At 40.1% G+C, this 27,972-nt stretch overlaps 1 protein-coding gene across 1 annotated transcript in view; it reads left to right on the top strand.

The window, feature by feature from the left end:
- LONP2 (lon peptidase 2, peroxisomal) overlaps positions 1 to 27,798 on the top strand; it is a 38,506-nt gene extending 10,708 nt beyond the window's left edge. Inside the window, exons 8-15 of the mRNA XM_042027547.1 lie at positions 1,414 to 1,555; positions 7,424 to 7,574; positions 8,249 to 8,375; positions 9,435 to 9,568; positions 18,030 to 18,172; positions 23,035 to 23,242; positions 24,371 to 24,561; positions 26,318 to 27,798. Of these exons, the coding sequence (XP_041883481.1) occupies positions 1,414 to 1,555; positions 7,424 to 7,574; positions 8,249 to 8,375; positions 9,435 to 9,568; positions 18,030 to 18,172; positions 23,035 to 23,242; positions 24,371 to 24,561; positions 26,318 to 26,539 (1,318 nt within the window). The 3' untranslated portion in view covers positions 26,540 to 27,798. The remainder of the gene's footprint in view (positions 1 to 1,413; positions 1,556 to 7,423; positions 7,575 to 8,248; positions 8,376 to 9,434; positions 9,569 to 18,029; positions 18,173 to 23,034; positions 23,243 to 24,370; positions 24,562 to 26,317) is intronic.
- Positions 27,799 to 27,972: the final 174 nt, after the last annotated feature.

The raw sequence follows: 27,972 nt of genomic DNA, 5'->3' as shown, positions 1-27,972 counted from the left end.
TTATTCACTTCTGTGAACTTCATCTCTGATTCAGTCTCCTAATTCTCTGATTGCATTTTATAGAATGCTTTGCCTCTCTTGGCAAGGCCGTGGGTGTGCAGATGGAGAAGGAGGAGGCAAGCTGGCTGTGTAATACCTTGCCATGCAGAGTCCTGATCTGTAATGAATGTTACACAGCACAGCCCTCAGTGAGAGCAATCCGCTCCCTTGCTGCAGATTAAGACTATACAGAAGCAGCGAAGTGAGAAACTATTGCCTGCTGGCTGCTTCAGTCTTTAGCAGCTGCCTGAGGAAGGTGGTAACAGGCAAACTGAATTTCTCTTGCATTGTTGGCTGTTTAGAAGATCTTAAAACCTTTTAGTTTTTCTCAGATCTAGAATTAAATACAGTTACTGCAATTTGTTTCCTCAGTGGTTAAATGTTACATGGAACTGACATCACTGCTGTGTGGTTCGGGTTCTGCTTTTGTTGTTTTCTGGGTTTTTTAAATATATTTAAAGTCATCTCTAGTATCTTTGGAAATTAGTCCCATGGTATTTTTGGTTGCATCTTTGTAAATGTCATCCTGTTTATTTTGGACAGTAGGAAACCAGATCATATGGCAAAGCAGGCCTGTTCTGTTTATCTGCTTTGTAAGGGTCATGAGCTAGGTACTGTAATTCAGCACTTAATGTATCTCTTTCTTCTTGGAATTTCATGCTCTTATGGCACAAGCAGAAAAGACTGTGATAAATGCAGTAAACAAGGGTTATATACACCTGTGAAATGTAGTTGGGCTCTGTGTGTGTTGTGGAAAAAAGATTTTACTGATTTTGCTGAATAAATTCAAACTCGTCATTTTTTCTTTTGTTGCAGTGTTCAGTTTTTCATTTTATGTTGAAACGACATAGTAAATACAATTATTTTTGGTGGGTGTTTATTAAAGCATGCTGTCCTGGGGACATTGACAGTTCAGCATAATTGGAATTTTGGTCTCTTTTGTAACATGCTGTGTGAACTCTGTTGTGATGACAAAATCCCAGCATTGTAATTATGAAAATGTTTTTATTAATGAGGTTCCCAAATCTGCTTCTGCTTGTTCATACAGTACAAGGATGCTGGTACTGGCACATGTAAGACGTCCACAAGCTGTAACGTTTGGATACACTTTAATGCAACTTCTTATCTTTGACGACCAACTAGTTCACCATGGAACTCAAATTTTCATCTGCTGCTATAATTGCTTGTATTAGCTCAGCTGTATATTCCATATTTCTATCAGCTAGTTCCACAAATTTTTGTAAAAAAAGCAAGGACTGTTGCAATGCTCCTTGTTCTTGTGTTTTGCCTGGAGTTTTATTTGTGATATTTTGGATGTTCCTCTCCCTGTTCACCGAGTCACCACCCTCTTTCCCCGTACCCATTCCTTTCCAGGCGTACTTACGTGGGCAGCATGCCTGGCAGGATCATCAATGGGCTTAAGACTGTCGGGGTGAACAATCCCGTTTTCCTCTTGGATGAGGTGGATAAACTGGCAAAGAGCTTGCAGGGGGATCCTGCAGCAGCCTTGCTTGAGGTAAGAGGTGTTTCATTTGTATTTTAAAATAATTAAACTGGACTCGGAAGATTCACTGGACAAAAGAAAACCTGACAGTGCTGGCTTTGGGTGGGTTTCTGTCAATTGCTTGGGCACAATGCAGATGCTGTCACATATTGTGCTAAATAACATATAAGTCTCAGGGAGCTGTATTTGAACACAAGGATAGATTTTGGGCTGTTTTCTGTATTTAAATACTGTTCAAGCCCTAAACGTAACTTATTTGGGGGACTTCAAGACGTTGATTTTTAATGATCATATGTTGTTAGCTAAGAAAGAACTGTAGAGGATCTAAACAGTAACTCGACTTCTTCAAGTTTTCCCTTTTTTTCTTGGAACAACTTTAGTGTATTTTTGAAGCTCTTGATGGTACCAACTTGCATTGGAGCTAAGCCTTTTACCTAGTGCATAATATGGACTAGCTGCATGTTCTTTTAGGAGCATTTCTTTAATTAGTGTTGTAAGTAACTTTCTGAACTTAGATTTTTCATGTAAGTCACAGATCCCCACTCCTTGACTGATTATGGTATGATGAGTGTTTGGCTGATTATGGTGTGATGAGTGTTAACTTTCCATGAGAGTCAGGTTTTCCATGAGTGCTTTTTTTTCTGAAATTCTGGCACTCAGACTAAGATATAAATGAATCTAATTTTGAAACACGTATTACAGTTACTTTATCACAAAGGTTTTAGAGTTGTCAAAGTTGATTTGCTTAAAGACACAAGTAAAATTCAGGAGATACAATTGAGGACTTTGGTGAATGAGATACTCTTGGAGTATTTTATAAATCTCAGGAGGTGTTGAGGTGTTATTAACTAGGCTAGTTGGGCTTTTAGGAGGCTAAAACCGAAGTGATCATGAAGAAGATGACCTGGGCCTTGCAAGCTTCTTGTATCATGTAGAAGACGGCAGTGATGAGTTGTCAGAACCTTCTTCCCAGCTTCTGTTTTCTGGAGTGTGACATGATATCCCAGAACAATTCCTTCTTCCACTGGCTTGTGCATATTCAGTGCTTTTATTCTAGCAGTTTCGTGGAGAGAGGAAGGAGCACCTCCTGAGGTGTGGGGAAGAGACAGAGCATTGCCCTGCCCTGGGTAGAAGGCTGTGTCCATCTTCCTATGCCAGCACAGATGGCAAAGGAGAGAATGAGGGAGGTGCTGGCACGGCTGGGCCAGGCTGAAGTGTTGAGGCGGCCAGGGCAGATATAGCGCTAATGCACTTAATGGTTTTAGTATTCCTTGTACAGCTGTAGTTTTACACTCTGCCTTCTCTTTTGTGTTGTATCTGGCAGTAGGGACTGCCATGCTCCCGCTGTTGAAGCTGCACTTCTTCTGTCATGGTTCTGTACCTGTTCCAGTCAAAAGAAGGGGCATTAGTAAAAAATACATTTTTTGAGCTAGCCTGGCTCACTGTCACAGAAGTGACTTAGGGCATAATCCTGGAAGCATCGCAGTTATCAGACTTGAGGTCTGGTAACTTTGATAGGTGGGGGTGAAAGTGGTTCTGATAGTATTTGCATACAGAGTCATTCTAATGACTCTCTTGACTGACAGTGCTTAATGCAGCGATTTAAATATGAAAAATGCTACTTAAATTAAGGTGTCATGAGCTCATCTGGATGCTGTATGACATTCTGCAAATAAAGCGTCAATTGACTTTCTACAAACGTCATTATTTTCTTCCTGCTAGATAGTGGAAAATTACTGTTTTGACAAGGGCAACGAGTTCTTTTAAAATCACTGTATGAACAGGCTGTGGTTTGAGAGCTCTGTTTTGATCTTTGCATGTTAACATGAACTAGTAGTAATTTAAATGTGCTAGAAAATAGCATGGCTTCACTTCTTTAGCTTTTAAAAGTGACAGTTATGGTCCTCTACCTGTGCATTTCTCAAGTGTATAGGACACTTTTCTAGAGTGCATGAAAAGCCTCAAAGTGTAAAGAAAACAAGCAGGGTGTGTAATAAATACAAGCATTTTCCTTGTACTATTCACCTGTGGGGTTTTAATTACACTTTGGTGAAAATGTAATGCTCTTTTTCTGAGTTTTCTGATACCTCTCCTGTCATTTGTCTTTTAGATATTTGAATTAAGCTGTTCTAATTCTAGTCAATGCATGGGTAAAAATACCTGAAAATCAAAATTTTCTACTTAGCTGTCTGTTGTTTGCTACGCAGAGTCAATGATTTCGCATTTCTTGGAAAGAGCATTCTGATCATGAATCTAGATCTATATATTAATACTGGTAATGTTATTCAACCTTTGCTGGTTTTTATAATTTTTTTATAATTTTTTTGTATACTGTCCTGCAGTACAGAACAACAGTATTCTTCTATCACATCAAGTTTGCAAGGGCAAACAAATTTAATTAATACTTGTTTAATTAGTTGTGTTTGAATTCTGGATACTTTGTTGCTGCTTTGAGATGTTTCTGTTTTCCATCTTTTAAAACCACATTCTCAGTGATACTCAGCTCTGCTCCTGCCATGGATTTTTCCAGCTGAGGCTCATAAGGTTCACTTCCCACTGCCTGCCTGGGCTGCAGGCTTTATGTAAGCCCTGCTAATTGACCATTAGTTGCATCTGGAGAAGTAATTGCTCTATTAACCATGGCTGGGCTGCTCCCCTGCGAGATCTCTATATCCCTTTACTGCTGGCTAAACATCCTGAAGCAGGTGCTTTACCTCTTCTAATGGACAGCTCATGTCTGGACATAATACCTTAATTTTCATCTGCTTCTCGTGGTTTACATTGTTGGAAAGTCCATCTGGAATGAGCAAAAGTGGCTGTTATGTTGGAGAGCAAACAATAGTCAGTGGTCACCTAACTGGTACATTTGCTGTTCACACTGCTGCTTGTCTGGTAGGTGCCATCATTAAGTATGAAAGGCACATCTTTTTTTTCCTTAATGTGTAGGTGTGTTAAATTCTTGCTGTCTACAACAGGGCATATTCAGGAAGAAAATGGCCATCCCTATGAGCTTGGGAGCAAAGCTTGGTGCTTTATAATTGCTGGATACGTGTTTAGTTCCAATGCTTCTGCAGAGCTGTTGCTTCAGCAAGACAGAATGTCTTCCTATTTCCAGTTACTGTTCATTAACAAAGGAATATTTTAGTCTAAATTTAGATGACCTCTGTTAAAACCAGAAGAAAACAGAAATGGATCCAAGTGCCTGATAGTGACTATTTGTATGCAGGGAAATTAGACCAGAAGCATAGCCAGGCAATGAAATGTTCATGGACTTTATTCTGGATTTTGTGGTAATAAAAAGCTGTTACAGAGAAGCCTTTGTATGCATGTGAGCTATCTGTCATAAATTAGCCAAGATACTTTGTGCACTGAATGTTCTTTTTGTACTTCATATTTTTATGTTAGTTGAATATCTTGGAAAACTTTTGAACTTGAACTTCAGCACAGATACCTAACTGAAGAACAGTTCTATTTGCTTTGGAAAGTCTATTTGAAATACATAGGCAGGACACTAGTTTGTACCTTACTCTAAAAAATAGTTACCGTGACAAAGAATTTCAAGTCCGGAGGAACTCCAGCCCTTGTAAAAAATCTCAGATAATTCACATTTAGATATAATCTGAGTTGGTTTGGATTACAGTTTCCATTATCTTTATTGGCTAGTATTTTTTGCATATGAGTACAGCATCAATATTTTGTGTACCTTTGTAAATCATATTCTAATCACCAGCTTGGCACTGAGTAGGATTCAGAAGGATTTCTAGTTGCAGACTAGAAGGAGAAAGAAACATGCATGTAAATAAATGTGACAAAATGCCAATTTGGTCTATCAGAATACATTGTTTTTCAGCAGCTTTGGAATTAGTTGCAAACACTTCAGCTTATAGACTGGAATTCTGTGGAAATATTGTTATCAGTATAAAAAAAGGGGGGGGGGGAGTAAGTTGAATTAGGATTAGCTGTTTAAATAACTTTTGAAAAATTTGCCAGAGTAGGCCTTGAATGGGAGACTAATATTTGGTATAAACCTACTTGTTTTGAAGACAGTTTGTAGATGCTGTGCTTGCTTTCCCTGTCTGTTGTTGTGTCTCCCTATAGTTTAGGGCTAGACTGTGGGGCTGGCTGAGGTAAGGCACATCTCTAACTGTTTGAATTATTCATCAGTGGACTTGGCTTGTCAGGGTACTTCAAGGCCTTTGCCTTCATTGGTAAGGAAGGGAGTAAATGACAGCAGCTGCTTGCTGAAAAGGGTAAGAAAGCTTTTGAATAGCTTAGAGCCAGTGCACAATGGCATTCACGGAGTTCCAGCCCTAGGTTCAGAATTGAAGCATATGTTTCAGTATGTTTTAAGGTTTCACTGTTAAGGGGAATGTGTAACTGGTATTTTATTGCAGCTGCAATACATTTCTAAATATTGCTCTTAAATCTGTGCAATACTTCAAAATAAAATTAGAATTTATTCTGTTTTTTGGGGAAATCTGCTGTGTTTCTGGCATTCTGTAAAAAAAAAAAAAAATTTTCCTAGTTTGTTCTGATCATAATTTTGTCCTAAAGATTTTTTCACTTTTCAAAGCCTGAAGAGAATTTAAGAGTAATGAAAATTCAGAATTGTTTCTTTTATAACTTTCTAAGAAGTTCTCAAATTCCTTTTTTTTTTATCAACACTGTTCTTGGCTATAGTTCAGGTTGTGTGCATTCATTTGGGTGTAGGCAGATAAATTATTTTGACAGTGGTGCGCTGTTTCTCAGGAGATGCGTGGGTCCCATTATTTGTGACATGAGAATTATTCATGTTGGTGTAGCATTGATCATTCATCATTTGGGAGGGAAAAGTGTGGCATTACTTTAATGGGATGTGAAGCAGAGGTGGTTCACAGGTGATATGGAAGCCAAGAGTACATTGCTATAGACCATGAACTTCCCATTTGTGGCAGTGTTAAAAAATCTACAAGACAGTATCTCAGTACCCTCATGTTCCACATGTATATTGAATATTTATCACCTTATCTTAAATACAGACAAGTGTTGCATTAGCACACATAAGTAGTACTAAAAGCATTAGGAAGACAACACAAATATTTAAGCCCTAGTTCTACTTGTTCAGTACATTTTTGAGGTTGGTCAGACTGTGTGTTTTTGTTCTACAGTGCTTGTTCAATTTCATCTCTGTTGTTTTGGGACAAAAAAAAAAAGATTGTGTTGGGAAAGCCAGGGCTCACCAAGGGTCAGAGCTTGCCTGGGGTGTCATGGGCAATAAGAACTTTTACTCCTCCATCAGTAGTAACAGCTGGACAAAGCAGAATAAGTGGAGCATGTGATTTAGTGACAGCAGATAAGGCTGGGATTGTGTTCTTCCCCTTGGTCTCACAGAGAGATCTCACATGTTGTTGTGAGAGTAAGAAGTAAGCTTAGAGTAAGAAGAGTGGCCAGCAACAGGTGAGGATTGAAGTCAGGGATTACTTGGGAGAATTCTCCTTGTTTGGAGTCAGGGATTACTTGGGAGAATTCTCCTTGTTCCATGGGATCACATGGGCTGCTTTTCCAAGGTTGCTCTGAGTCCTTGAAGGGTCATTCTAGCATCTGTAAAAGGTCATGGGGATACAGCTTAGGGGAGGTACTTGATGGCTGGAGAAATGCTGCAGCCACCTCTAGAAAAGGTCAGGAACAGCTCATGGGGAAATGACTTTTTGAACTGTACATGTGGTGTGAAATGTAGTCACAGAATCATCCAGCCAAGGCCAGGATTTAGTGATATCCTTAATGTATTTTATCACTGTAAAGTCGGATTTGACAGATCCAAATGGAATATAATAAAGATGTGCATATTTTACTTACTTGTGGTTGAACAACTGCATGACTTTTGTGTTTACTTTTGTTAAGGTGTTGGATCCAGAACAAAATCACAGTTTCACCGATCACTACCTAAACGTAGCCTTTGACCTGTCCCAAGTGCTTTTCATAGCTACAGCCAACACTACAGCTACAATCCCACCCGCTCTGCTGGACAGAATGGAAGTTATCCAGGTGCCAGGTAACACTGCAGTACTTTCATTACAGTGGCTATTGCTGGTCCTTAAACAAGTTTGGGGTGTTTTTGCTGAAATGAAAGGCAGCTCCTTAAGGAAAGCCTGCCAGGAATCTGGAGTGCGTGGCCAGAATCATTAAAAGGGACAAGGCAGGACGCCTCTGTTGTGCCTCTGTCATGAATAGTATTTATATATGTAAATATTAAATATTTATATTTAGTTATATATAGAATATTATAAATTATATAAGAATAATAAATTATATAATATTTGAATAGTATAATAAATTATATAATAATATTTAAATATTCCGTATATTTAGCCTTGCTCTCAGGAAAATTTAGTTTCAGGTCTGTGGTGATACGTGGATACATTCTGTAATGATATTTTCCTTCACTGATTTTTTTGTTTTCTAACTGTCTGTTGGCTGATGCATCCTTTTAAGATTTCAATGGAGAAAGGGATCTTTGAAACACTAAAATTCTGTTCTTGTTTGCGTGAAGTTGTGAATAATCACAAAGGATCATACCAACAGCCTTGTAAATTATAGCTGGGGGAGGGTTTTTGTTAAATTCAATCAGGTAGAATTGTAAAAGGTAAGAAATCTGATTGTATTGTAGTGTCAAAGCAAAAAGATTGTTAATAAATACATGTTTGGTTTTTTTTTTTTTTTTGCAAGGATACACACAAGAAGAAAAAATTGAAATTGCACATAGACACTTGATTCCCAAACAGCTTGAACAACATGGTCTGACTCCACAGCAAATACAGATTCCCCAAGTAACCACTTTGGGCATAATTACCAGGTAAATCTGTTCAGTGCTTTCAGTTTAAATAACTTCTTTTTTGCAACTAGTAAATCAGTTTATAATGTGATAGCACAAACATGTCTTAGTATTGTCCTTAATAGCTTCAGCAGTTCAACCATTGGTAGTTTATAGAATTGCTCTTTCCTTAGCTCTTGTCTTCTCTACAGAATATCCTTTCTGTAGAGAATTCCTTGCTCCTGCCCTCCAGGTGTGGCTCCTCCTCAGTTGTGCTGACACAATTGCCAAGGCCCTGTGAATAAACAGGAACACCTGAGGCTCCTGTGGCTGCAGTGTGTGAAGCCGTGGCCTTGGCAGCAGAGAACATTTAGTTTAAAGAACCGAGTTATATTTCAATCATTTTCATACAAAAAATGGAAATTACCTTTCCTTTTTTTTTTTTTTTTGTGACTTGATGGGTGCATTTGTCTAAAATTTGGGATTAGGTTTAAAAAATTAAAATATGGGGTTTTTTAATAGCTTCTCTTCATTAGAACTAGGGTTTTTGTTCAACATGACAGCAAAAATATTGATCAGAACATCATTTGAACTTTAAACTAGCTCATTTCCAATGGAAAAAATGTATTGTGATTCAATGAATTGAAGTATTTTATGACCAGTGTTTTGGCTATTTTGTATAATGTTAACTGCCTGGTGCTTCTTTTTAGTTCATAGACTAAAACAAAAAATTCTTTTACAGACAGTTCCTCAACTTCCGGTGAACTATATATTTTAAGTTTTAAAATAGTTCTTCCTTCTAATTTTTATGCATCCAAGAAGAGCTCAGAGCTATTGGACATTGTTTAGCATTTCATGAAAGTTTGGCACCAGGTGTTAGTCATGTCTTCCCACTCAGTAGTCTGTCTACAATTTTTTCAGCAACCACAATTATTTTGATGAAAACAAATTATTGTATTCCTATTTATTAGAGTAGTCCAAGGTTTCAATGCCTTTCCCATCCCATTTTATTTGGCTGTGTGTTTAGTAGGAAAGTGTGTTTCTGTTGAAAAGAACTCCCTGTTGAAAAGGACAGCCCAGCACAGCCATTGTCTCTCACAGGTACACGAGGGAGGCAGGAGTCCGTGCCCTGGATCGGAAGCTGGGAGCCATTTGCAGAGCAGTGGCTGTGAAAGTGGCAGAAGGGCAGCACAAAGAAGCAAAGCCAGATCGTGCTGAAGTGGGGGAAGGAGAAGGTGTGTATCTTTGGCATGTTTTGTTAAAAAGGGAACTTCTAATGTAGTCACTAGGAAGCTAATTTAGCAACTTTTTCTCCTGTTTTATTCTTCATTAAGGGCTCTGTTTTCAAAAGCATGGCAGATAGCGTGACATTATTCTTATGTGCAGTTGTAGTGCTGAATTATGACTTAGGACATAAGTTGAGTAGTTTCAGCCTGCTGACTTGGTAATTGAGACATTCAGTGCATCTGTTTCATATCTTAGGGATGCAGTTATGATTTGTGTATGTCTTCCTAGGCTATTTAATGCAAATCTTTCACTTCTTGTCTTTAATGAAAAACTAAGCATGGCTGTAGTTCCTGTGAGCTCAGAACGCAATCTGGTTATTTTGTTGTACACTAAAAAATTGTCTGCTTGAAGAGCTCTGAAATTAGAATTATTTTTATGTGCCTTTTAAGACTATACTTATTCAAAGTCTCTCAGAGCTTTGGTGACTTCTCAGCCTCAGTCCGGTCTTGTTTACCATGTGCACAGACAATATTTTGTCATTCCCAGTCATCCAACAGACTGAAAGAAAGCTAAACACAAAATTCTCGAACAGCAAAACTACTCAGGTAACTGTTTCACTAGTAAGGTAGGTCTCTTTCTAGTCTTGAAATAGAAGAGGGAAGGATGAAGTCAGGCCTATATCCAGGTCATGTGCATCATACAGCAGGTGACTGCTCCCTTTTTCATCCCCCCATGAGTGTTCTCTCTAATAAAAATGAACATCCCCACTGTGTTTGCTGAAAGATATGATGGAGGGTGTAGATGGCTGTGCTTTTGTTCCAGCCAGATGCTGATGGAGGTTGTTCCTGTACACAGCAATTTCCTGTTGGAGCTCCACAGTGCTCATTGCAGCACTGGATGTCTGCAGGAGCCCTCAGTGTAAGGTAGGTTAGAAATGTGAAAGGACAAACCCCAAACCTCAGGTTGAACTTCTGGAATGTGGATAGCCCTTAATCTAATAAAATCTAGCAAGCAGGGTGTTGGGTGTTTCATTAGTTTGTTTTTTAAAGACTGAAATGAGTTCAGGTAACAAGACATTCTGCCAGTCTGTCAGAGAACAACTGGGTGTCAGAGGATCCTGGAAACTGAAAACTGCAGAATGGCTGCTTGCTTTTGCTGCAGGATACTTGCAGACTTAAAATACTGAACAGGGCCCTGTTGGTTTGATGTTCTGAAATATTCCCCAATTGAGTTGATGTGGAAAAATCCTTTAGGTTCTAACATCTGTACATCTGGAATAGGTCTGGTCTGGATTGGAGGAGGACAAATGAGGAGACTCATTATCTGTTCCTTTAAAACAAGGCAGCAAACAGGTCTGAACAGTGCCTGCCCCTTTCAGAGAGTAAATCCCAGGGGAGGAAATATAAGGGATATTTTTACAAGTAGTGGCAATGATTAGAAGGGTGTTTGAAGAAGAGTTTTACTCACAGTAAAAGCTTACATAATTTGTCTCTGAGAATCTGTTTCTTGACAGTCTTTCAGCTTTACCTTGCCTTTTTTCCCTAGCTCAGTATTTCCTTTCTGAAAATTAAATCTTCTTTTACCTTGTTGAGTTTTCTAAGATCACCATAATGTCTGTGGAAACTGCAATATCAGAAGGTTGAATTTGGCTGTGTTTGCTTAAGCAGGCTCAGCTTGGTTTTCTCTGAATGTTTGGCGTAAAGGCAGTGAGCTCTCACAGTAGCAGTGACTGAATCCGTGAACGGTCCTGCAATTTAAATCATCCCATTTACATTAAAAGGCAGAGGTTTTAAGATTTATTTACCAATGCTTTCCTTTTACATCATGTGTGTGTTCTCTACCTTCTCTGCTCTGATGGACTTTGTGAAGTCAAACACTGACTTGTTGATGCTTCTGTGGTCTCTTTGTGAATGCAACCGCTGAGCCTTTGGGCTGTGCTGGCCCAGCTCACCAGCACCAGGCAGTATCGGGTGTCCTGGCTACTGCACCTTTTGGCTAGTAATTTTGACAAGTCATATTTTCAAAGTAGGTAGCTGTGTCTAAAATGTTTAAGATGTCTAATGCAATTGCTGAATAAAAAGAGATGTCATTCTGCTCTTCAAGCATTGACAAACAAGAGGTGGGTTCAGAGCACAACTCATGGCACTGTAAGAAGAAACACTATTATTAAGGCAAGTAACAAAAAGGAACTGTATTAGACATCTCAGTCCACTGAGAGAGTTATTTACCATGTTAAAATTAGCTCTGTGCTTGCAACTTAGGTATTTACGCTGTTAAAATTATACACTGTTAAAATTAGTACTGGACTTGCAACTTACCAAAGCTAAGTGAAAATAGCCAAGTGCTTCAAAAGGGGGAAAATGCTGGCATTAACCCGTTTGCAGTAAGAAAGACGTGCTGTAAAGAGTTGCCTTTGTACTTCTGGTGTGAAAACTGTCCATAAGAAAAAGCTGTATTAATAAAAGGGAGTCTGAGGGACAGGTGTCTCTACAGTTAAATTTTGCTGTTATGAAGACTTGGTACGGAATGGTGCAGTCTGCAAAGTGTATTTTATTTTGTACTAATACTGTGCTTGCACCCTGGTGTGTTTTTAGCAGAGTGTGTCATTTGCTGGGAGTGTATGAGAAGTCGGAGCCTTTTAAAAGACATTTTTATTTTCATTCTGTCTGTCGAAAACAACTAAGTGTTCAAAACAAAGCTTGTAAATATCTCCAGACACTTGCAAGTTGATGCAAATAATGGGATTTGTAGCCTAAATTGATTTCTTCGGCATTTTTTTTTCCTGTTCATTAGTGGATGTTTGTGCAGTTGTGCATCATGATGATGAATTTTTATTTCATATAATGAATGACTCTGGAAGATTAGTTAATCAAGTTGTCATCCCTTAATAGTTTCACTTAGTATTATTTCTTGAATTTATTTTTCTTTATCTATCAAAAATACCTGGAATTCATTTTTGCTTTCTACATTTGTGGTGCTGATGTGAGATTGAGACTCTACGGTTAGTGCATTGGTATGCCTTGAGTTGTGTAGGAGAGGGCAGACTGCAGGCTTGCCTTGCTTGCTAAAACATAATTTATACCTGATTCATAGTATAGCCAAACAGTACCTTGGTGTCTGTTGTGTTTATTCAGCTGAATGCTTTCTGGCTGGTGGGTTGTAGTAAAAGTTAAGGACGCTAGGTGGTAGAATCACAGAATTTCCACCATTACATTGATTAAATCAGATTATTAACTCCAAGGCGAGCACCTGTTTTCAAGGCTTTGTAAAGATCAGGCTTTTGACACTGTTTGGCAGTGGGCTCTAGGAAGGGAGGGTACTGCCTTAGCAGAGCTGGAGATTCTCTCTCAGCCTGGGTTTAGCACTTCCCAGAAATGCACCACTGAAATGCACTGGCAGCTTTGTGGTGCCTTCCTTGCTCCTCTGCCTCCTGAGCTTTCTGGAGAAGTTGGTGAGTGCAGGAGTGTTAGTTTGTGTCAGTTTTTCACTTCGCACAGGGAACTTCAGCAGAAGCAAATGCAGTCATTTTTCAGAGCTCTCTGGGGAGTCATCCCTGTGTACAGTAATGCTATCTGATATTTCACTGAAACACTATCTAAGATTTATGAGACACTCCTCAAGTCTTTTGACAATTAGAAGAAATTCTAGGAGTCACAAAAATATGTGAAACTCTCCTTCCTATTTTAGTGCAACTGCCTTGAGAATACAATGCAACAACTGTGCACGAAGGCATCGTATCATGGTACAACAGTTGAAACCCAGAGTGAAAAACAGTTTCTCTAATTCAGGCCCGAAGGAAGATTTAGGACAGGTAATATTTCATAACTAAAAGTGATGAAATGAGGATTGGATTTATGTTGAAACCAAGGCTTTGAACATACTTAAATATTTCCATACCCAGCAACACAGTGCATGAATTGTGGAAGAAACACTTGGTTTTAAATGAAATGCAAGTTTGACTGCAGTTGTCAATGTGAGCTGACACATGAAATGTGATGACCATCAGTCCCAGGGTGGTGTGACTGCAGGTACTCAGCTCTGAGCTCAGCTCTGCTGACCTTAGAGAGCTTCCCAGCTCTCCAGGCTGCAGTGTGGGCTCTGTCTGAAAATTGCTTGGAATGACTTCTCTGTAGGAGGTCAAAAAGGCATAAATGTTCAGAGAGGTTGGGTTAATATACAAATTAATTTTAAAGTGTTATTTTTTTTCCATGTTAATTTATCTAAATATTCCTGCAAGAACACCTCAAATTCAAGTGCTTCAAGTACACATTGTTTTTGTTTACATGATGGAATGTAATAATTTAGTGGAAAGAGAACCTTCTGATGCTGTGGGGAGAAATGCACAGAGCATTAAATTTAAGCATATAAGTAAGCGTTAACAGGATTAGGGTCCCAGGAAATTGTTTCCTTCCTAAAGAAAATCTTGTGGGAGTAACACTTCCTAAAAATTTGGTGCATAAGATTTGACAGTGGAATGTTGTTTTTAGGGTGCAGTTTCATGTTATGACTGGCTTTGAATGTGAACTGTTGTCAGCAAGAGCAATCCCATCCTTTTCTATCTAAATGCAGTTTTGGGAGGTTTTTTAGTTTGGAGCGGCTAAAAGAATTCAGAGTCTGTTGCCTGCTGAAGGATCTGCTGCTAAGTCAGATGAGAAAGAAAGGACATGTTCTTTTCCCTTTAATTGCCCACAAACCTGAAACCTTTCCTGTCATGCTGTGATGCCCTTTTTCATACTTCTTCATAGCAATTCAGCAAATAACAATGTGTTATGTTAAAAACTGCTTTAAAATGTTAGGCTTTTATTTTTCTGTCTTGGTGAGTAAGTATGGCTAGAAATCTTTGGGTTTAAGACTTGTGTTGCTAGTGGTTAATTTAAATCTGTTTTATGAGGAGATGAGAAATTGCTACATGTTGAGGAAGTTTTAGGCTTTTGTATTCTCTCATTTCCATTACATCTCTAGAAGAAAGTAGCACTCTTAATTTTTTAAATCTTTGTGCCATGGAATGTCTATTAAGATTAAATCTTTAATGATATTTAATAGTTCATTGTCGGTATGTTTACTTAGGAGTCAATTTTCTTAAAAATCCAGTATTTACATGTGAGACTTTGTTTTATTTTGGGAACTTGCAAAGGCAGATTCCTGAGGAACATTGAGATCTTTGAGTAGCTGCAGATTCTGCTTGGAAAATTTTACAAACATAATCTTTTTTTGGTTGGTTGTTTTTTGAACTTATTTTTGGTTACTTGGGGAGGGCTATGTGTTGTCGTTTATTTTTAGTATTACAATTTTTAAATGTTAAAACAACTCAATACCGTGCTGCTTTTGTGTCAGCAGACGTGTAATAGAGGAGCAGCAGGTGGTTCCTCGAGGGCTGTTTGGAGCTCTGCTAAGGGCACTTTTTGACCTTTTAGTTTATTTTGCCAACTTATCTCAAACTGCTTAAGCTGCTGTCCTAACCAGAAGTTCTGTTTCTGGAAACTTGAATTTACCTGTCTTGTTTTAGATAAATGTGTCATTTAGCTTGAACTGTGGTTTATGGCTATTAGTCTGGGGTAGGTAGAGAACACGCATTTGTCATTGTTAGTGGAAATCTTAATTACTTATGAATCTTTATAGATTCTTCATGGTCAGCACTTGTTTAAAGATGATAAAGATGGCTTTTTCCTTCAAAGGAAAAGTTAGTGTTTGTAATTGCATTTTGGGACATCACTTTATGCTTTTATAGAAAATTAGATAATGCCAGAATTTAGGTTAACATTTTTAGAAAAAGTCTGGAGTTTGTTACTGTTACAGATTATAAAATGGCATCTACTCATTAGCTTAGATAAACTCAAGAGTTTCTGATTTTTTTAATAGGGCAGGTGTCCACAAATTCCCTGATTTGTATATGAGGAGTTTGTCTCTTCAGCTGTATACAGTTAGGTAAAATAAATATGTTTGTGTTTGTTAGGCAGTAAAATCTTGTAATAGAACAAAAGCAACTGGTTTTAAACTCAATTTTGTTTTGAAATATGAATTGTATCTCAGATTATCAAGTAGTGTTGAAATTGCAGTCTGAATTGCAAGAATAGCATGCATTGCAGCCTTATGTTTCCTAGACTTGCCAGTGTTTATGTCTTTGAATTTATTATGTACAAAAATAGTAGTTTAACAAAAACAGAGAGACATGCGGAAACAACAGGAGGCATCTGACTAAGGCAGTGTTTACAGTAAGGGAATGGGATTTAGCCATGGAGGAGTGAGTTGTACAATGGAAAGATTAGTGGCTGTTGGATAAGAACTATTAGACTGGAGTCCTGAATAAAAGCTGAGTTGCTGTTGTCATTTTAATAGTGATGTAGAATGTTTTCCTTGGTACTCTATTAAGGCATTAGTGAGAATTGCACTGTCACAAAATCATCTGTAAAAAGGCCTTTATGTATCAGGATTAATAATAGGATAGTTCCTCCTATTAATAATAGGAGACTTCCTCATTCATCCATTCTGAGAATTGCTATTGCACCACTGACCACCTCTTCACATTATAGTAAATAGATTAGATCAGTGATTTGTGTTTTTCTGTTTAAACTCTTGGATTTTCAGTTACTGTGCATGCATTGATGTGCAAAGGAAGATCCAGAAGTTTCTTTGTAAACTGCAGTTGGAAAGAATTCAAGGAAAGTAAGCAACCCATATTTGAGTCCAAAGCACAGTGCAGGAGTCTTGAAGCTCAGTGTACATTCCTGTATAATACAGACTTCAAATGTGTGTTAGGCTGCTGTTTGGGGTGGGAAGAAATGTCTTCACTCTGTGTGTGCCTGAGGGGCAGCCCCAGGGCAAGGAGGCACTGCCCTGAAACTGCCACAGAGCCTTAGAAACAGCTGGCTTGTCGAAGTAGTCTTCATTTCTGATACATGTTTCGCTGAAACACTGCTTAGCGCTCTTGAGAAATGCTAATAAGCCTCTTGCACCTGGGTCACATTCTGTGGGGAAATGATTCCCTGTTTGAATTGTCCCTCTGATCCCAGTCCCTTGGTAAAGGCACGGGTTTGGCCCCTGCAAGTGATGTGCAGGTTCTTGAGCTCAGTCATGCAAACAGCAGGCTGGGTTTGAGAGTTCGACATTGACACGATTCCCATTATAGTTCAGTTTTGTACAGAAAGAGAAAACAGAAATTTGAAGGCAATTCTGCTAAGGAAGCCATTGAACAGGTAAAAAATCCAATCATGCTGTAAGTGAAGGAAGGGAAGAGCCCACTTCTGAACCCGTAACTATTGCTTTAATTGTGTGGTCCCTCCTAGGTGACGCTTGATTATATTGCATTCAAAAGTGTCAGGCTGCTGGGGGTTTATAGCCCTTCCTGAAGAGTGTATCATGCCTGTAGGTATCTCTGAAAATGCCTGATAATTGGACCTTGGAGGAATTTTTTCTGCTACTGGCTATTGAGTGTGACACCTTAGCAATATCTCACTCAACAAAGAACAGAGCCCTCTGTGTGTGTGTGGTATTTAAAGACAAAAGCCACAGATCGTTACACTGAAATTGTTTGAGGTTTTTCCACTGAACAAGGCCTGTAGGTGTTGTGTTCTGAGCTGCTGTTCGACAGACAGGAGACGTCAGTTTTGTGAATTAAGCAGCCTGAGCAGGTGGAAGGTGTCCCTGCCTGTGATGGGGGTTGGACTAGATGATTTTTAAGGGTCCCTTGCAGTCCAAACCCTTCTATGACTGAGTAAAGCCATAAAAGTCGTAGGAGACAAAAAGCAACATGAAAAGTGTCACATCAGAGTCTGTGCTGCAGGGCCTGCACTGGAGGTGGTCTCTGTGCTGGGGCACAGTTGTAAACACACATAAAAAGAACAGGAGTTACTGCACTGTCAGAATTGCTCTGTTCAGCTCCACGTTCTCTATTAACACTACATTGCACAGGATTCCTCCTGCAGGAATAAATCTTTCCCTATGAGGATGGGGAGGCCCTGGCACAGGTTCCCAGAGAAGCTGCCCAGTCCCTTAAGAGTGTTCAAGACCAGGTTGGATGGGGCCTGGAGCAACCTGGGAAGGTGTCCCTGCAAGACCTTGAAGCAAGATCAGTTTTAAGGTCCTTTACAGCCCAAACCATTCTGATTCTATGAAATACTGGTTTTCTGCACAAATCTGGTGCAAAATGCAAAGTCTTAAATGAGCCTAATGTGTTTTGCTATTTGAATTAGTTTAAAATGCACTTAAGCTGATAAGTTACATCTCTGTCAGTGCTCTAGATTTAATTTTATCTTTGATGAACAGTTAGAACATATTTAGGCTTAATAATTAAATTTCATGCCATATTATCTTTAATTTGACAAGATTTTTGTGAAGGATGGTTTGAGCACATTTTCCTGAACTTTCTGAGCATTTCTTTGCATATTTTATTTTTCTCTGTCACGATTTTTTAAAAATTCCTCTGTCTAGGAAAGACTGTTACAAATCCTAAATTAGATTTTCTTCCCTTAGATTGCAAAGAACACGTCACAGAAGATGCCAAACCAGAATCCATCAGTGACACAGCTGACCTGGCTCTGCCACCTGAAATGCCGATTTTAATTGATTTCCATGCTCTGAAAGACATCCTGGGGCCACCCATGTATGACATGGAGGTAACACCCTCATTTGTTTCTGCTTGACTGCTGTTTCTGGCTGCCATGATTATTGCTATTGACTGAGTCTGTACTATGTTAACAACTTTAAAAAATATTAATAACAGCACTGTGTTCCTTCGTGTTCCACAAAGTGTGTTTTCACCTAAAGAAGTTTTTATTTCCTTTTAATTCAGGGTACATAAATAACAAAGTGCCCTGACTTTTCTGTTAGGAAAGGTTCCTGCAGCAGTGCTTAAGAATGTGGTGGTGTTTTTTCAGTTTGAAACAACTTTGCTTTTGTTTGGGGGATGTTTGGTGGTCTTGGGAAAGTAGCCAAAAGTAGAACCCAGGAATCCTGTTTCTGCAGCAGCTGTGCTAGGGACTGTCCCACATACCTCCTTAAAGCCAGGCAGCGTTTTTGGGTATTAAAATCACTTCAGTTTGCACCAGAAGTTCTCAGACATTCTTTAGGTTAATGTGACTCTTAGCTATTAAAATGCTTTATGATCAGTCAGGCACCTCCAGCTCTGTTCCTCAAGTAGGCATATTTCAGATTTTTTGCTTTCCCCCATCTGTATTTTGCTCCATTCTATGGAAATGCCATCAGTTAAAGTAGTTTGTTAGTTTGGGATTCTCATTTCACCAGTGACATTGCAGCTGTGCTCTGTTTCTGAGAACTTTCCTCTTACAGTTCTTTTCTCCTAAATCAGAGGACCAGCCTTCCAGTGGGATTTGGAGAACAAAAAGGGGACAAGATGTATGGGGGAAGCAGGAGAAAATGGATGATTGTTAAGGAATGAGTCAGTTTCTAGACCTGAACTGAGGCATTTGGATATGAAGATTTTATCATGGAAGAGATTCTTAAAGAAGAGACAGAAATGAGGAAACAAACTGAAAGGAGACAGTGTCATTGATTGTGACAGAGGATGGTGATGGGAACAGTGGGAGGGGGAATGGGAAGCAAGGAAGATAAATGACCAACAGGCCAGTGCCTGGTGACTGGGCTGAATTTATTCACATGGGTTCTTTGGTGATTTATTTCTTTTTACTTTCAGAAATTCGAAGAGTTTTCTCTTTAGGCAAATGACTTAATTGTCAGCAACTTTTTCCAGCTCTTAGAAGCCACTATACCCAACAGTAAGATCACACAAATTTAAAAGTTCAGTGCTAATATGGGACTTTTCTTAGGTGTTCTGCCTGGTTTCGATTTTGTTTCTGGAGTTGATTATTCATTTAAATTTGGTAATGTGGCTGCGTTGGAAAATAATTTCTGCTATTTTGTCTTTTTTCTACAGATTAAGTAGTACAAGTCAGATTTTTAAAGTGTGATTCTTAATTTCAAGTATAAAAATACAGGAGTGCTGGGGTGGGGATTTTCATTTGTGGGGTCCACAATAGATGCCATAAATTTGCAGGTAAGCATTTCCTGGATCTGCTGGCCTGTGTAAACAGCAATAAGACTGATTGAAGCTTGTGACTTCTGCATCAAAAGGTTTTCTTAACATTTCTGTGTTTAGAAGGCAAATTTAGTGCATAAATAGAAGTAGAGATGAATCCACACAGATCAATTCCCCAAGCAGCCCAGGATTTATTTTCATGTACTATTTCATGTACTATTTCATGTACTATTTCTTGTACTATATTATTACTATTAATAAGTGAATATTTTTCAGTACACACTTTGTTTTTTTCCATGCAAATTGCTCAGATAACAACATAACTCCTGTTTTAAGGAATTTTCCCAACTAACTTGTTATTCCTTAGAATTTTCTCAAGTCCCCCCAAGATTCTTTCAAGCAGTACAGTTCCTGTGCCTGGCAGGTGTCTGAGCCTGGCTGCTGTGGGTTGCTGGTCCGTAGTCACAGGATGTGTCTCCTCTCTGTGTCTGGCCTGAGAGCTTCAGCCTGGGCCTGCATTTTGCCATTTATCAGCAGCTGAAAAAAAGACACAGAAGAGGCAGCCACTGTGTCAGTACTTGCATGAGGCTGAGCAAATGGAAGTGAAAACATGACATGACTTAATTGATCTGTTGTCCTTCAGGGAATTCCTTACACAGGGATTCATCTTTCACATTTCCAGTGCATTGCTTGGCTATTGTCTCCACAGGTCTCCCAGCAGGAAGACATGACAGAATAATCAGCTCCTACTTGCTGGATTAATTCATTTATCACAAATAAATAATCTTATGTGTCTCCCTACAGAACATGTTGGAATAAATCACATAGTGAGGCTTTGAAAGAATAATCTCGACAGTTTAAAGTGTAAAAGATTTAATTAAATATTTCAGCCCAGCACACTTTTAGGGAAAAGGGTTTCTATCATATCCAGTGGGTTTATAACGAACTATTTGTATTTTAGTTTGGGTTTTGGGGGGTTTTTTAGCTTTTTTTTTTTCTGTCAACCCTTAGTTCTGCTCAAGTAACAAAACATTATTGGCACCACAAGAAGGCCCATCAGGATTAGTTTATATCCTCATAGCTTGAGTGAAGTTGAAGGGACAGAAGCTGTAGGTCAGTGAAATTGCCTATTCTAGGAAATAAAAGTACAGATGCCATAAAAGAATGGCTCTGTTTCATGGGACACGCACAAGTCTAATTAGGGGAAAAAATTAGGGTGTCTTTTGGAAGCAAAACCTTTCCAAAGCACAGGTTTAGATTGACATTTTTATCTAAGAACTGTCAGTCTTGTGGTGATATTTCTGGGAAATCCTCCGCCCTCAGAGGGAAGCCACTGTTAGTGTGCTTTGTCAGCAGTGATTTGCCAGGGAATGAATCAGAAGAGTAGAAAAAAAGGTTTGTACAGTGAGGCTGGGAGAACCTGTGGAAGGAAAACAAGCATGCTAAAGGCCAGCAAGTGATTGAACTGGTTCTCATCTTCCCATTGTCAATCAGGGACTTAACAGCTCTTTGTCCATCACACTGGTTTAGTGTAGCTCCAAAACTGCAGATGATAACCTGAAATATTTTAAAATAAGTGACTGTGCTGAATGTAAAGACTTCAATTTTGCAGTGTCCAGACAGCTAAAATGCATCTGACAGGATGTTCATGTACTCAGGGTACAGCTAAATCCCAGCTGGGTCGGTCTCATCTACAAAAATTTTCAAACCCCAAGACTCCATGTAGGTCAGTGACACCTTCATCATCTAACAGACATGACCAGTCATCACGTGATTCGAATGGTCATTTTTAATTGAAGTTGTTTAGAAAATGCAAGAAAGGATTTTTTTCTAATTTAAATTCATCAGAGTTTTGGTTAGAAGAAATTATTCAGAGGTGTCAGGAGCGATTCAGTCTTGTGGAGTTCCCTGTAACACTTTGTGGGTGTCCAAAATGTAATACAATGTGCTTTCCTCTGAGTGTTGGGGGTTGTGTGGCTCTGGGTGTGTTTAGGGATTTTCAAGGGGATTTTCTGTAGCCAGATCTCAAAGCTGCCAGGGCATTTGCCATGTTTGACTGTCACCAGGCCTCAGTACAGGCTCAGCTGAGGAGGTTGCAGCAGGGGTGATCCAGTCTCTCTCCAGGACAGCAGGAGAGGTTGCTTGGCTTTGGAGGTACCAGTTAATGCAGGGAACAATGGTCCAAAGGTGATCAACATCTACTGCACATCCAGGTTCTCTTACCAGATCTCAACTGACTTGTGAAGGGAGGAGGAGGTACCTGCTTAGTCTGAGCATAGAGGAGGGAGCTTGTGCTAAGTGATGTGTCTTTAGAACCATTTGGGTTTTGATTTGTTGTCCCATTTGCTGTTTTCTGCCCGTGAGCTCTCAAACAGTCTCTAAACTGTTTTCAACTGATTCAGAGTCCAGTCCACAAAAACTGAGACAAAACCCCCAAACCAACAAACCTTGTTGATGGCTGCTTAGGGCTGAGAGAGGGTGTGGGCAGTTAATTTTGTTCATTATACCTGAAGTGTTTGAAACCATGGTGGTTTGCCAAAACACCGTTGTCTCCAGTGCAAAGGGGAATGTTCCAGTGTTGTTGGATTTCAGTGTGACCAGGATGAACTGACTTTGTTGACCTGAGTTACTAAGCAGTTACTAAAATAATCAGAGTAAATCACTGTAACTAATAACACACAGGGAATGAATATAGAAACTGATGTTAGCAAAACTGAAAATGCTTGATGAAGTATTTTGATACGTTAAAAGTGAAACACTATTCTGTGCAATTTTCTTAAATGCTAGAGAAAGAAAGAGCCTTTTTCGCTAAATCCTGCTAATGAAAGCAAATGGCAGGATGTTGATGCCAGTGCACAGGTAAGGGAGAGCCCCAAGAGAACCACGAGAAAGGGCTGTGTGGCTGCCTTGGCTTCAGCTGCCAGTGTCCCCTCTGCCTGGCCTGGGAACACATTTGTGTTTCTGCTATTCCAAAGTGTTTGTAAATGTCTGCAGGGAACAACACTGGGGGCTTGTCTGGCCACAGCTCAGGCAGTGCCACCACCTTTAAAAAGGCTTTTAGGGAACACTGGGGAGCAGAACTGGCTTTGTCACCAGAGCTACGGTCAGGGCAAACACACTGCAGCAGATGGGTTAAGTCACATAAACATTCAGTCAGAAATGAGTGAATACTTGGTCCTTTGAGGAAAAAGATTCTTACAGTGCGTTTGGGGGCAGGGAAGATTTCAAGAATGACATGCCCAGGTGTTTGCCATGGCCTTAAGCTAAGCTGCCACAGACAGCTCCTGTTGTGTAATTAGTGTTTACACATATCCAGAACTACTGCTGCATTAAATAATAAATTAAAAAATAAGAGATTAGACACTTGGCTTAACTTTTGTGGTGTTTTAATGGGTACAGTTGTTTTAAAGCCAACTATTGAATTGTTTTTGCGATGTCTTTTTTATGGCGGTTTCCTAAACTGAGTCCTGTGTTTCCCTTCAGGTGTCTGAGCGCCTCAATCAGCCAGGAGTGGCCATAGGCCTGGCCTGGACCCCCCTGGGAGGCGAGATCATGTTTGTGGAAGCGAGCCGGATGGACGGGGAGGGCCAGCTCACCCTGACGGGGCAGCTGGGGGACGTCATGAAGGAGTCGGCTCACCTGGCCATCAGCTGGCTGCGCAGCAATGCCAAGAGATACCAGCTCACCAACGGTGGGGCAGCAGGGCCGCTGCAGGGCAGCTACAGCCCTGCAGCAGGGTGGGAGCAGTTCAGCACATTGTAACACTGCTGAGTAACGCTGTGAGTTACTCGCTGTGGAATTAAGTATCGCATTAACAGAGAAAGGGTTTCAGCCATCAGTGCTACAGTGAGGATGAGATCAGCTCCAGAGTGCCTTTGTGTAGTTCTTTCCCAGTTGATGCCAAGCCAAGGTGGTTGTGGCCTGGCAGAACACGAGTTGTGTCTCCCTGCCGTAGCCTGGAACGTTGTGGACAGCTTCAGTGCCAAGGTGCTTCTCCTTGGTTGTGGCAGACACTGCCTCTGACTCATTGTTACACTCAAGCTTTCCAGCAGTACTTTTGTGATGGAGACAGATAGGAAAGTCTGTAGTTTTTCCTAATAGGTTCTGTTAAAAGGTTTTTGTAATAATGCTTAGTATTTTGAGGATGTTGGGTTTGTATGGCAGCTGTGGAACTGCAGTACAATAGGACTCTGGACAAGAACATTTTAACTCTTTTTTGTTTGAACCTCCCAGGACTTGAGGAAATGTGCTTTCTAGATTGATCATCTGCTGATCAGGTGAACAACTGACCAGTATCTGTCACTGTTTCTGGAAGTTTAGATAGGTTTAAAACCACAATGGAATTAATGTATGAAATGCTGCAGGCATTACCTGTGTGCATCTTTACCTCTCCGGTTTACACTCCATGTACTCCATTACAGGTGAAAGGACATAAATGGAAGTTTCATTTTATTATAATTGTGGGTTTCTGTGGAGTGTTCTCTGAGCATTGACACTGGTGGTTTGGGATATAAAAATTCTATGTAGAAATTCCTTGGTTTCTACATTAATCCCTGCTCTGAATTTCCCAACACATGCAAATGCCAAGCTTATTGGTTATCATGTTACCATTTTTTTCTAGGAATATATATGTAGGAAAGCTCGTTGGGTGTTTTTTGTTGTTTTTTCCTTGGGCCTCTGCAATATTGTGTTGTTTTTTTCAGTCTACTGTTAATAAATAGTGCCAAGGCTTTTAGTTCTTGGTGGGCTTTTAGAATAAAGACAGGGAACAAAATGGGTTTAGATTTTTAACATTCAAACCATTCTTTTTTTCCTTAAGCTTCTGGAAGTTTTGATCTCCTTGACAACACTGACATCCATCTGCACTTCCCAGCTGGAGCTGTCACAAAAGATGGACCATCTGCTGGTGTTACCATAGTAACCTGTCTTGCTTCACTCTTCAGTGGGCGGCTGGTGTGCTCAGATGTAGCCATGACAGGAGAAATTACACTAAGAGGCCTTGTTCTTCCAGTAAGCATCGTTTGAGAAGAAAGCTAAATTGTATTAATTCTCCCTATTTTGGATATAATATCTGTTAATAGCCACTTAGAAAACCAGAGTCTTGCTGGATCATTCCTTAGTAGGAATGCAGTCTGCTGCTGCTGCAGTTGGAAGAGGCCAGTGGAGGCCAGGCTGCTGCAGGACTGCCCCACTGCTCTGCTTTGGTTTTCAAGCTAAAGCCAGCCTTGATGTGGCTTTTTGGGAAAATACATGAAAATGTCTAGTTGGAAAGGAAAGCTCAAAGTCTTAAAATGCAAGATGGCTCTAAAGTCTGTACTGCAATTTCTAAATGTGCTTCCTCAGACTGTTGGTACAGAACTACCCTCTGGTGTCTTTGAAAAGTTGTGTGTTAAAGCTCTCCAGTAACTGCACACAGGTTATTCCTAAATCCATGGATCTACTGTTAGGTTTCTCTTAAATGTTCTTTGTATATAGCTCAGCCAAATGGGGTTTCCATAAAGCTTTGTCAAAGCATGAGGGCAAAGAAGGTTTTCAAGCAGTTTAATTTAAAGTGTCAGTGGAGCCTGGCCCAGGTGCTGAAGCTGATATGGGAGTTACCATCTCATACCAAACGATGACAGAAGGAAGATGAAGATGGAAATCAGGGACAGGATTTTGTTTCCTGCAGAGGAGACAGAACCAGAGGTGCCATGGTAAGGAGTGGCCTAAGAGGCTCTGGGGCCAGTGAGCCTGACACGACAGGCCATTGTCCAGGGTTGTAGAGCAGCCTGCAGTAACTCTGGTGCAAGCCAGCTTAGCCCTGCAGCTAGGCTGTCCTTACTGCCCCAGGCAGTGACCACACTGTGCCTGCTGCTGAAGGTGCATGCAGAGATAAGGTACCTATAAATATTAAACCACATTCTCCTCCTTCCCCAAGGTAGTCTGGAATCGTGCTGTTATCAGTCACTGAATTCCCAGGAGCATTCCAGGGCTGGCCCTGCAGCTGAGTGCACAGCACTGCCCAGATCCATGGGGTCACCCTGAGGATCAAAGTGCGCTCCTGCCCTGTGTCACAGCAGCCTGAGGTTTGCCCTTTGTGCTGTAATACAGGGCCTTCCTCTCCTCTAAAGCAGTGTAAAATTAAAGGTTTCTGCTCTGAGATAGTCCTTATGAATAGAAAGGAGTTTGGGGGAAGAAGCTACAGCTGTAAGAAAAACTTAACCCCCCTGTTTACATCTCATTAGCAACTCCACCAGGAGGCTCAGTGGAGCAGTGGCTGGTGTAGCACAAAGCATCTCTCCACTGCTGGAACACAGGTTTGCTTTGCTGTACATTTTCTGTAGTACAGCTCAAGTTTTTATGGGACATTGCTTCCTTAGGACTCTTTTCCCCCAAAAGCTAACACTGCCTTTATCTGAAAAATCTTCTGTTCTAGTGCAGGTGCAGGATTTCAGCACATCATATAAAAAAAAATGGAGTGAAGGCCACTTTTGTTAAAAAAATTCCCGAAAAGCAATGACTTTTCCACTATTGATTCTCTTGTACCTGAACTCCTAGATTTATTTTTCTCTTATTAGCTGTTACAGAAAGAATACTGTAGTATATGAACATATTTCCCTCATTAAGCACATAATGAGCTACAGCTGACTGCATTTTTAATTGCTTTCCTAAATGACTGAGGGAGGCAGAACCTTTCATCAGAATTTAACTCCTGATGTGATGTTACAATAATTACTTTATTCAATTAGTTCATTGTTTTTATATAAGTATTTCTTCTCCTTCTTAGGTTGGGGGAATTAAAGACAAAGTGCTGGCAGCACACCGAGCTGGACTGAAGAGAATTATCATTCCTCAAAGAAATGAGAAAGATCTTGAAGAGATTGCAGTGCACGTGCGGCAGGACCTGACCTTCGTGCTGGCCGGGTGCCTGGAAGAGGTGCTGAACGCAGCCTTCGACGGCGGCTTTGCAGTTAAGGCCAGGCTTGAGCATCTGAATAGCAAACTTTAGGCAGACAGGCCAAGGTTACCTCTCTCTCAAATCCTGTAGTTCTTGATCTCTTTCAGCTACAGTTAGGTATCAGGTACCACTATGAGCTAAATAGGATTGTTTAAACGGGGTGTTAGTGCCATCAAAAGGAAGGTATTGCTGCAGCAGTTACCAACCTGAAACTGCATTTTACGGGCCTTTGCTGCTTTTTATCAGTAAAGAATCTTGAATCTCAAGTCAAGCATGAGAAAGAATTCCTTAGCCTGTCTGTTATCAATGTATGTACATGGCAGCAGCTGGTCACAGCCTTAAAGAGGGAATAACATGCAGCAGTAGAGGCTCATAGGTGGGGTTGTTATAAAAAGCAAATTGATTTAGTGCAAGTTTACTTATTTACAAAATATCTGTAATAATAATGAATAACAATGTGCTAAGGAACAGCAGTATCAGGGAAAATAAGGTTTTTGAAATCTAAAAAAATACTCTTAAGGGATCTGAAGAGAAGCACTGTGGTCTAAATGAAGTTACTAAGTTCTTTCAGCACTTGGTTCTAGTTTGTAGCAAGGCCACTGCAGGCACCACTTTTCAAACCCAGGAAGCAATGCCAGAAGAACTGAAATGTAAGAAGTGTTGTGTACGAAGGGCAAGAACACATCAGTTCACACCTGCACAGCTGTCCCTGCAGCAGCAGGGGGGAATGGAGCATGGTTGAAGCCTTAATGAAAAAACCCAGTAATATTTGGAGGGACAGAGTACACGTCCTTCATTCTTACCCACTACAAACTGACTTGATTCCTATGCTTGGATGCCTGTGCTTGGAGGTTCACCTAAGGAAATTAAATCCATTTAAACAATGCCAAGAAACTTCTGAATCATTATTCGCTGTGAATAAGGTTCAGGAAGTCTGGCAGCCTCCCTGTCCTTTGATAGCCTTGTCTCTTATCTCCCCTTGAACCTCAGTGGGAACTGCACTTCAGTGTGTGATCTGGGCTTTTGGCATTGTTTATTCTAGGGTTGTTGTTACATCCTTCTCTTGTTCAACATTTCCAAAGTGCTTATGAAAAACAAACTGTACCAGTGACAACAGCCTGTTCTAGAAGCTGCCTATAAATCAAAGTAAGAGTTTGCTTTGCTTTCGTTTCCATTGATAACAACGCTGATTTACCTGGAACATAACAGCGCTGCTGGTAATCAATTCAGTGGGAATTTCAACACCTGTTTTATGAAAGATTTTACAACTTTGACAAAAGACTTAATCTAATAAAATGATAAAAATAAAACTGGCTTCTGTGTCAGTATTGTAAGAGCTCTACTCTTAGTCACTCACAAGCCAAGTTCTGAGACTATGGACAACACCCCCAGTCTCCAAACATGTTCTGCTTCACGAGAAACATGCAGGGAAGAAGTGCAAAGAAACTTCCCCCTGGGTAAAACCCCAGCCTGGTAACTCTGTG

Source organism: Corvus kubaryi, unplaced genomic scaffold (assembly GCF_017639235.1).
Source record: "Corvus kubaryi isolate FWS band 111438036 unplaced genomic scaffold, C.kubaryi_AGA036_p1.0 37300, whole genome shotgun sequence".
NCBI lineage: Eukaryota > Metazoa > Chordata > Aves > Passeriformes > Corvidae > Corvus > Corvus kubaryi.
This window is presented reverse-complemented; position numbering and strand designations above follow the sequence as displayed.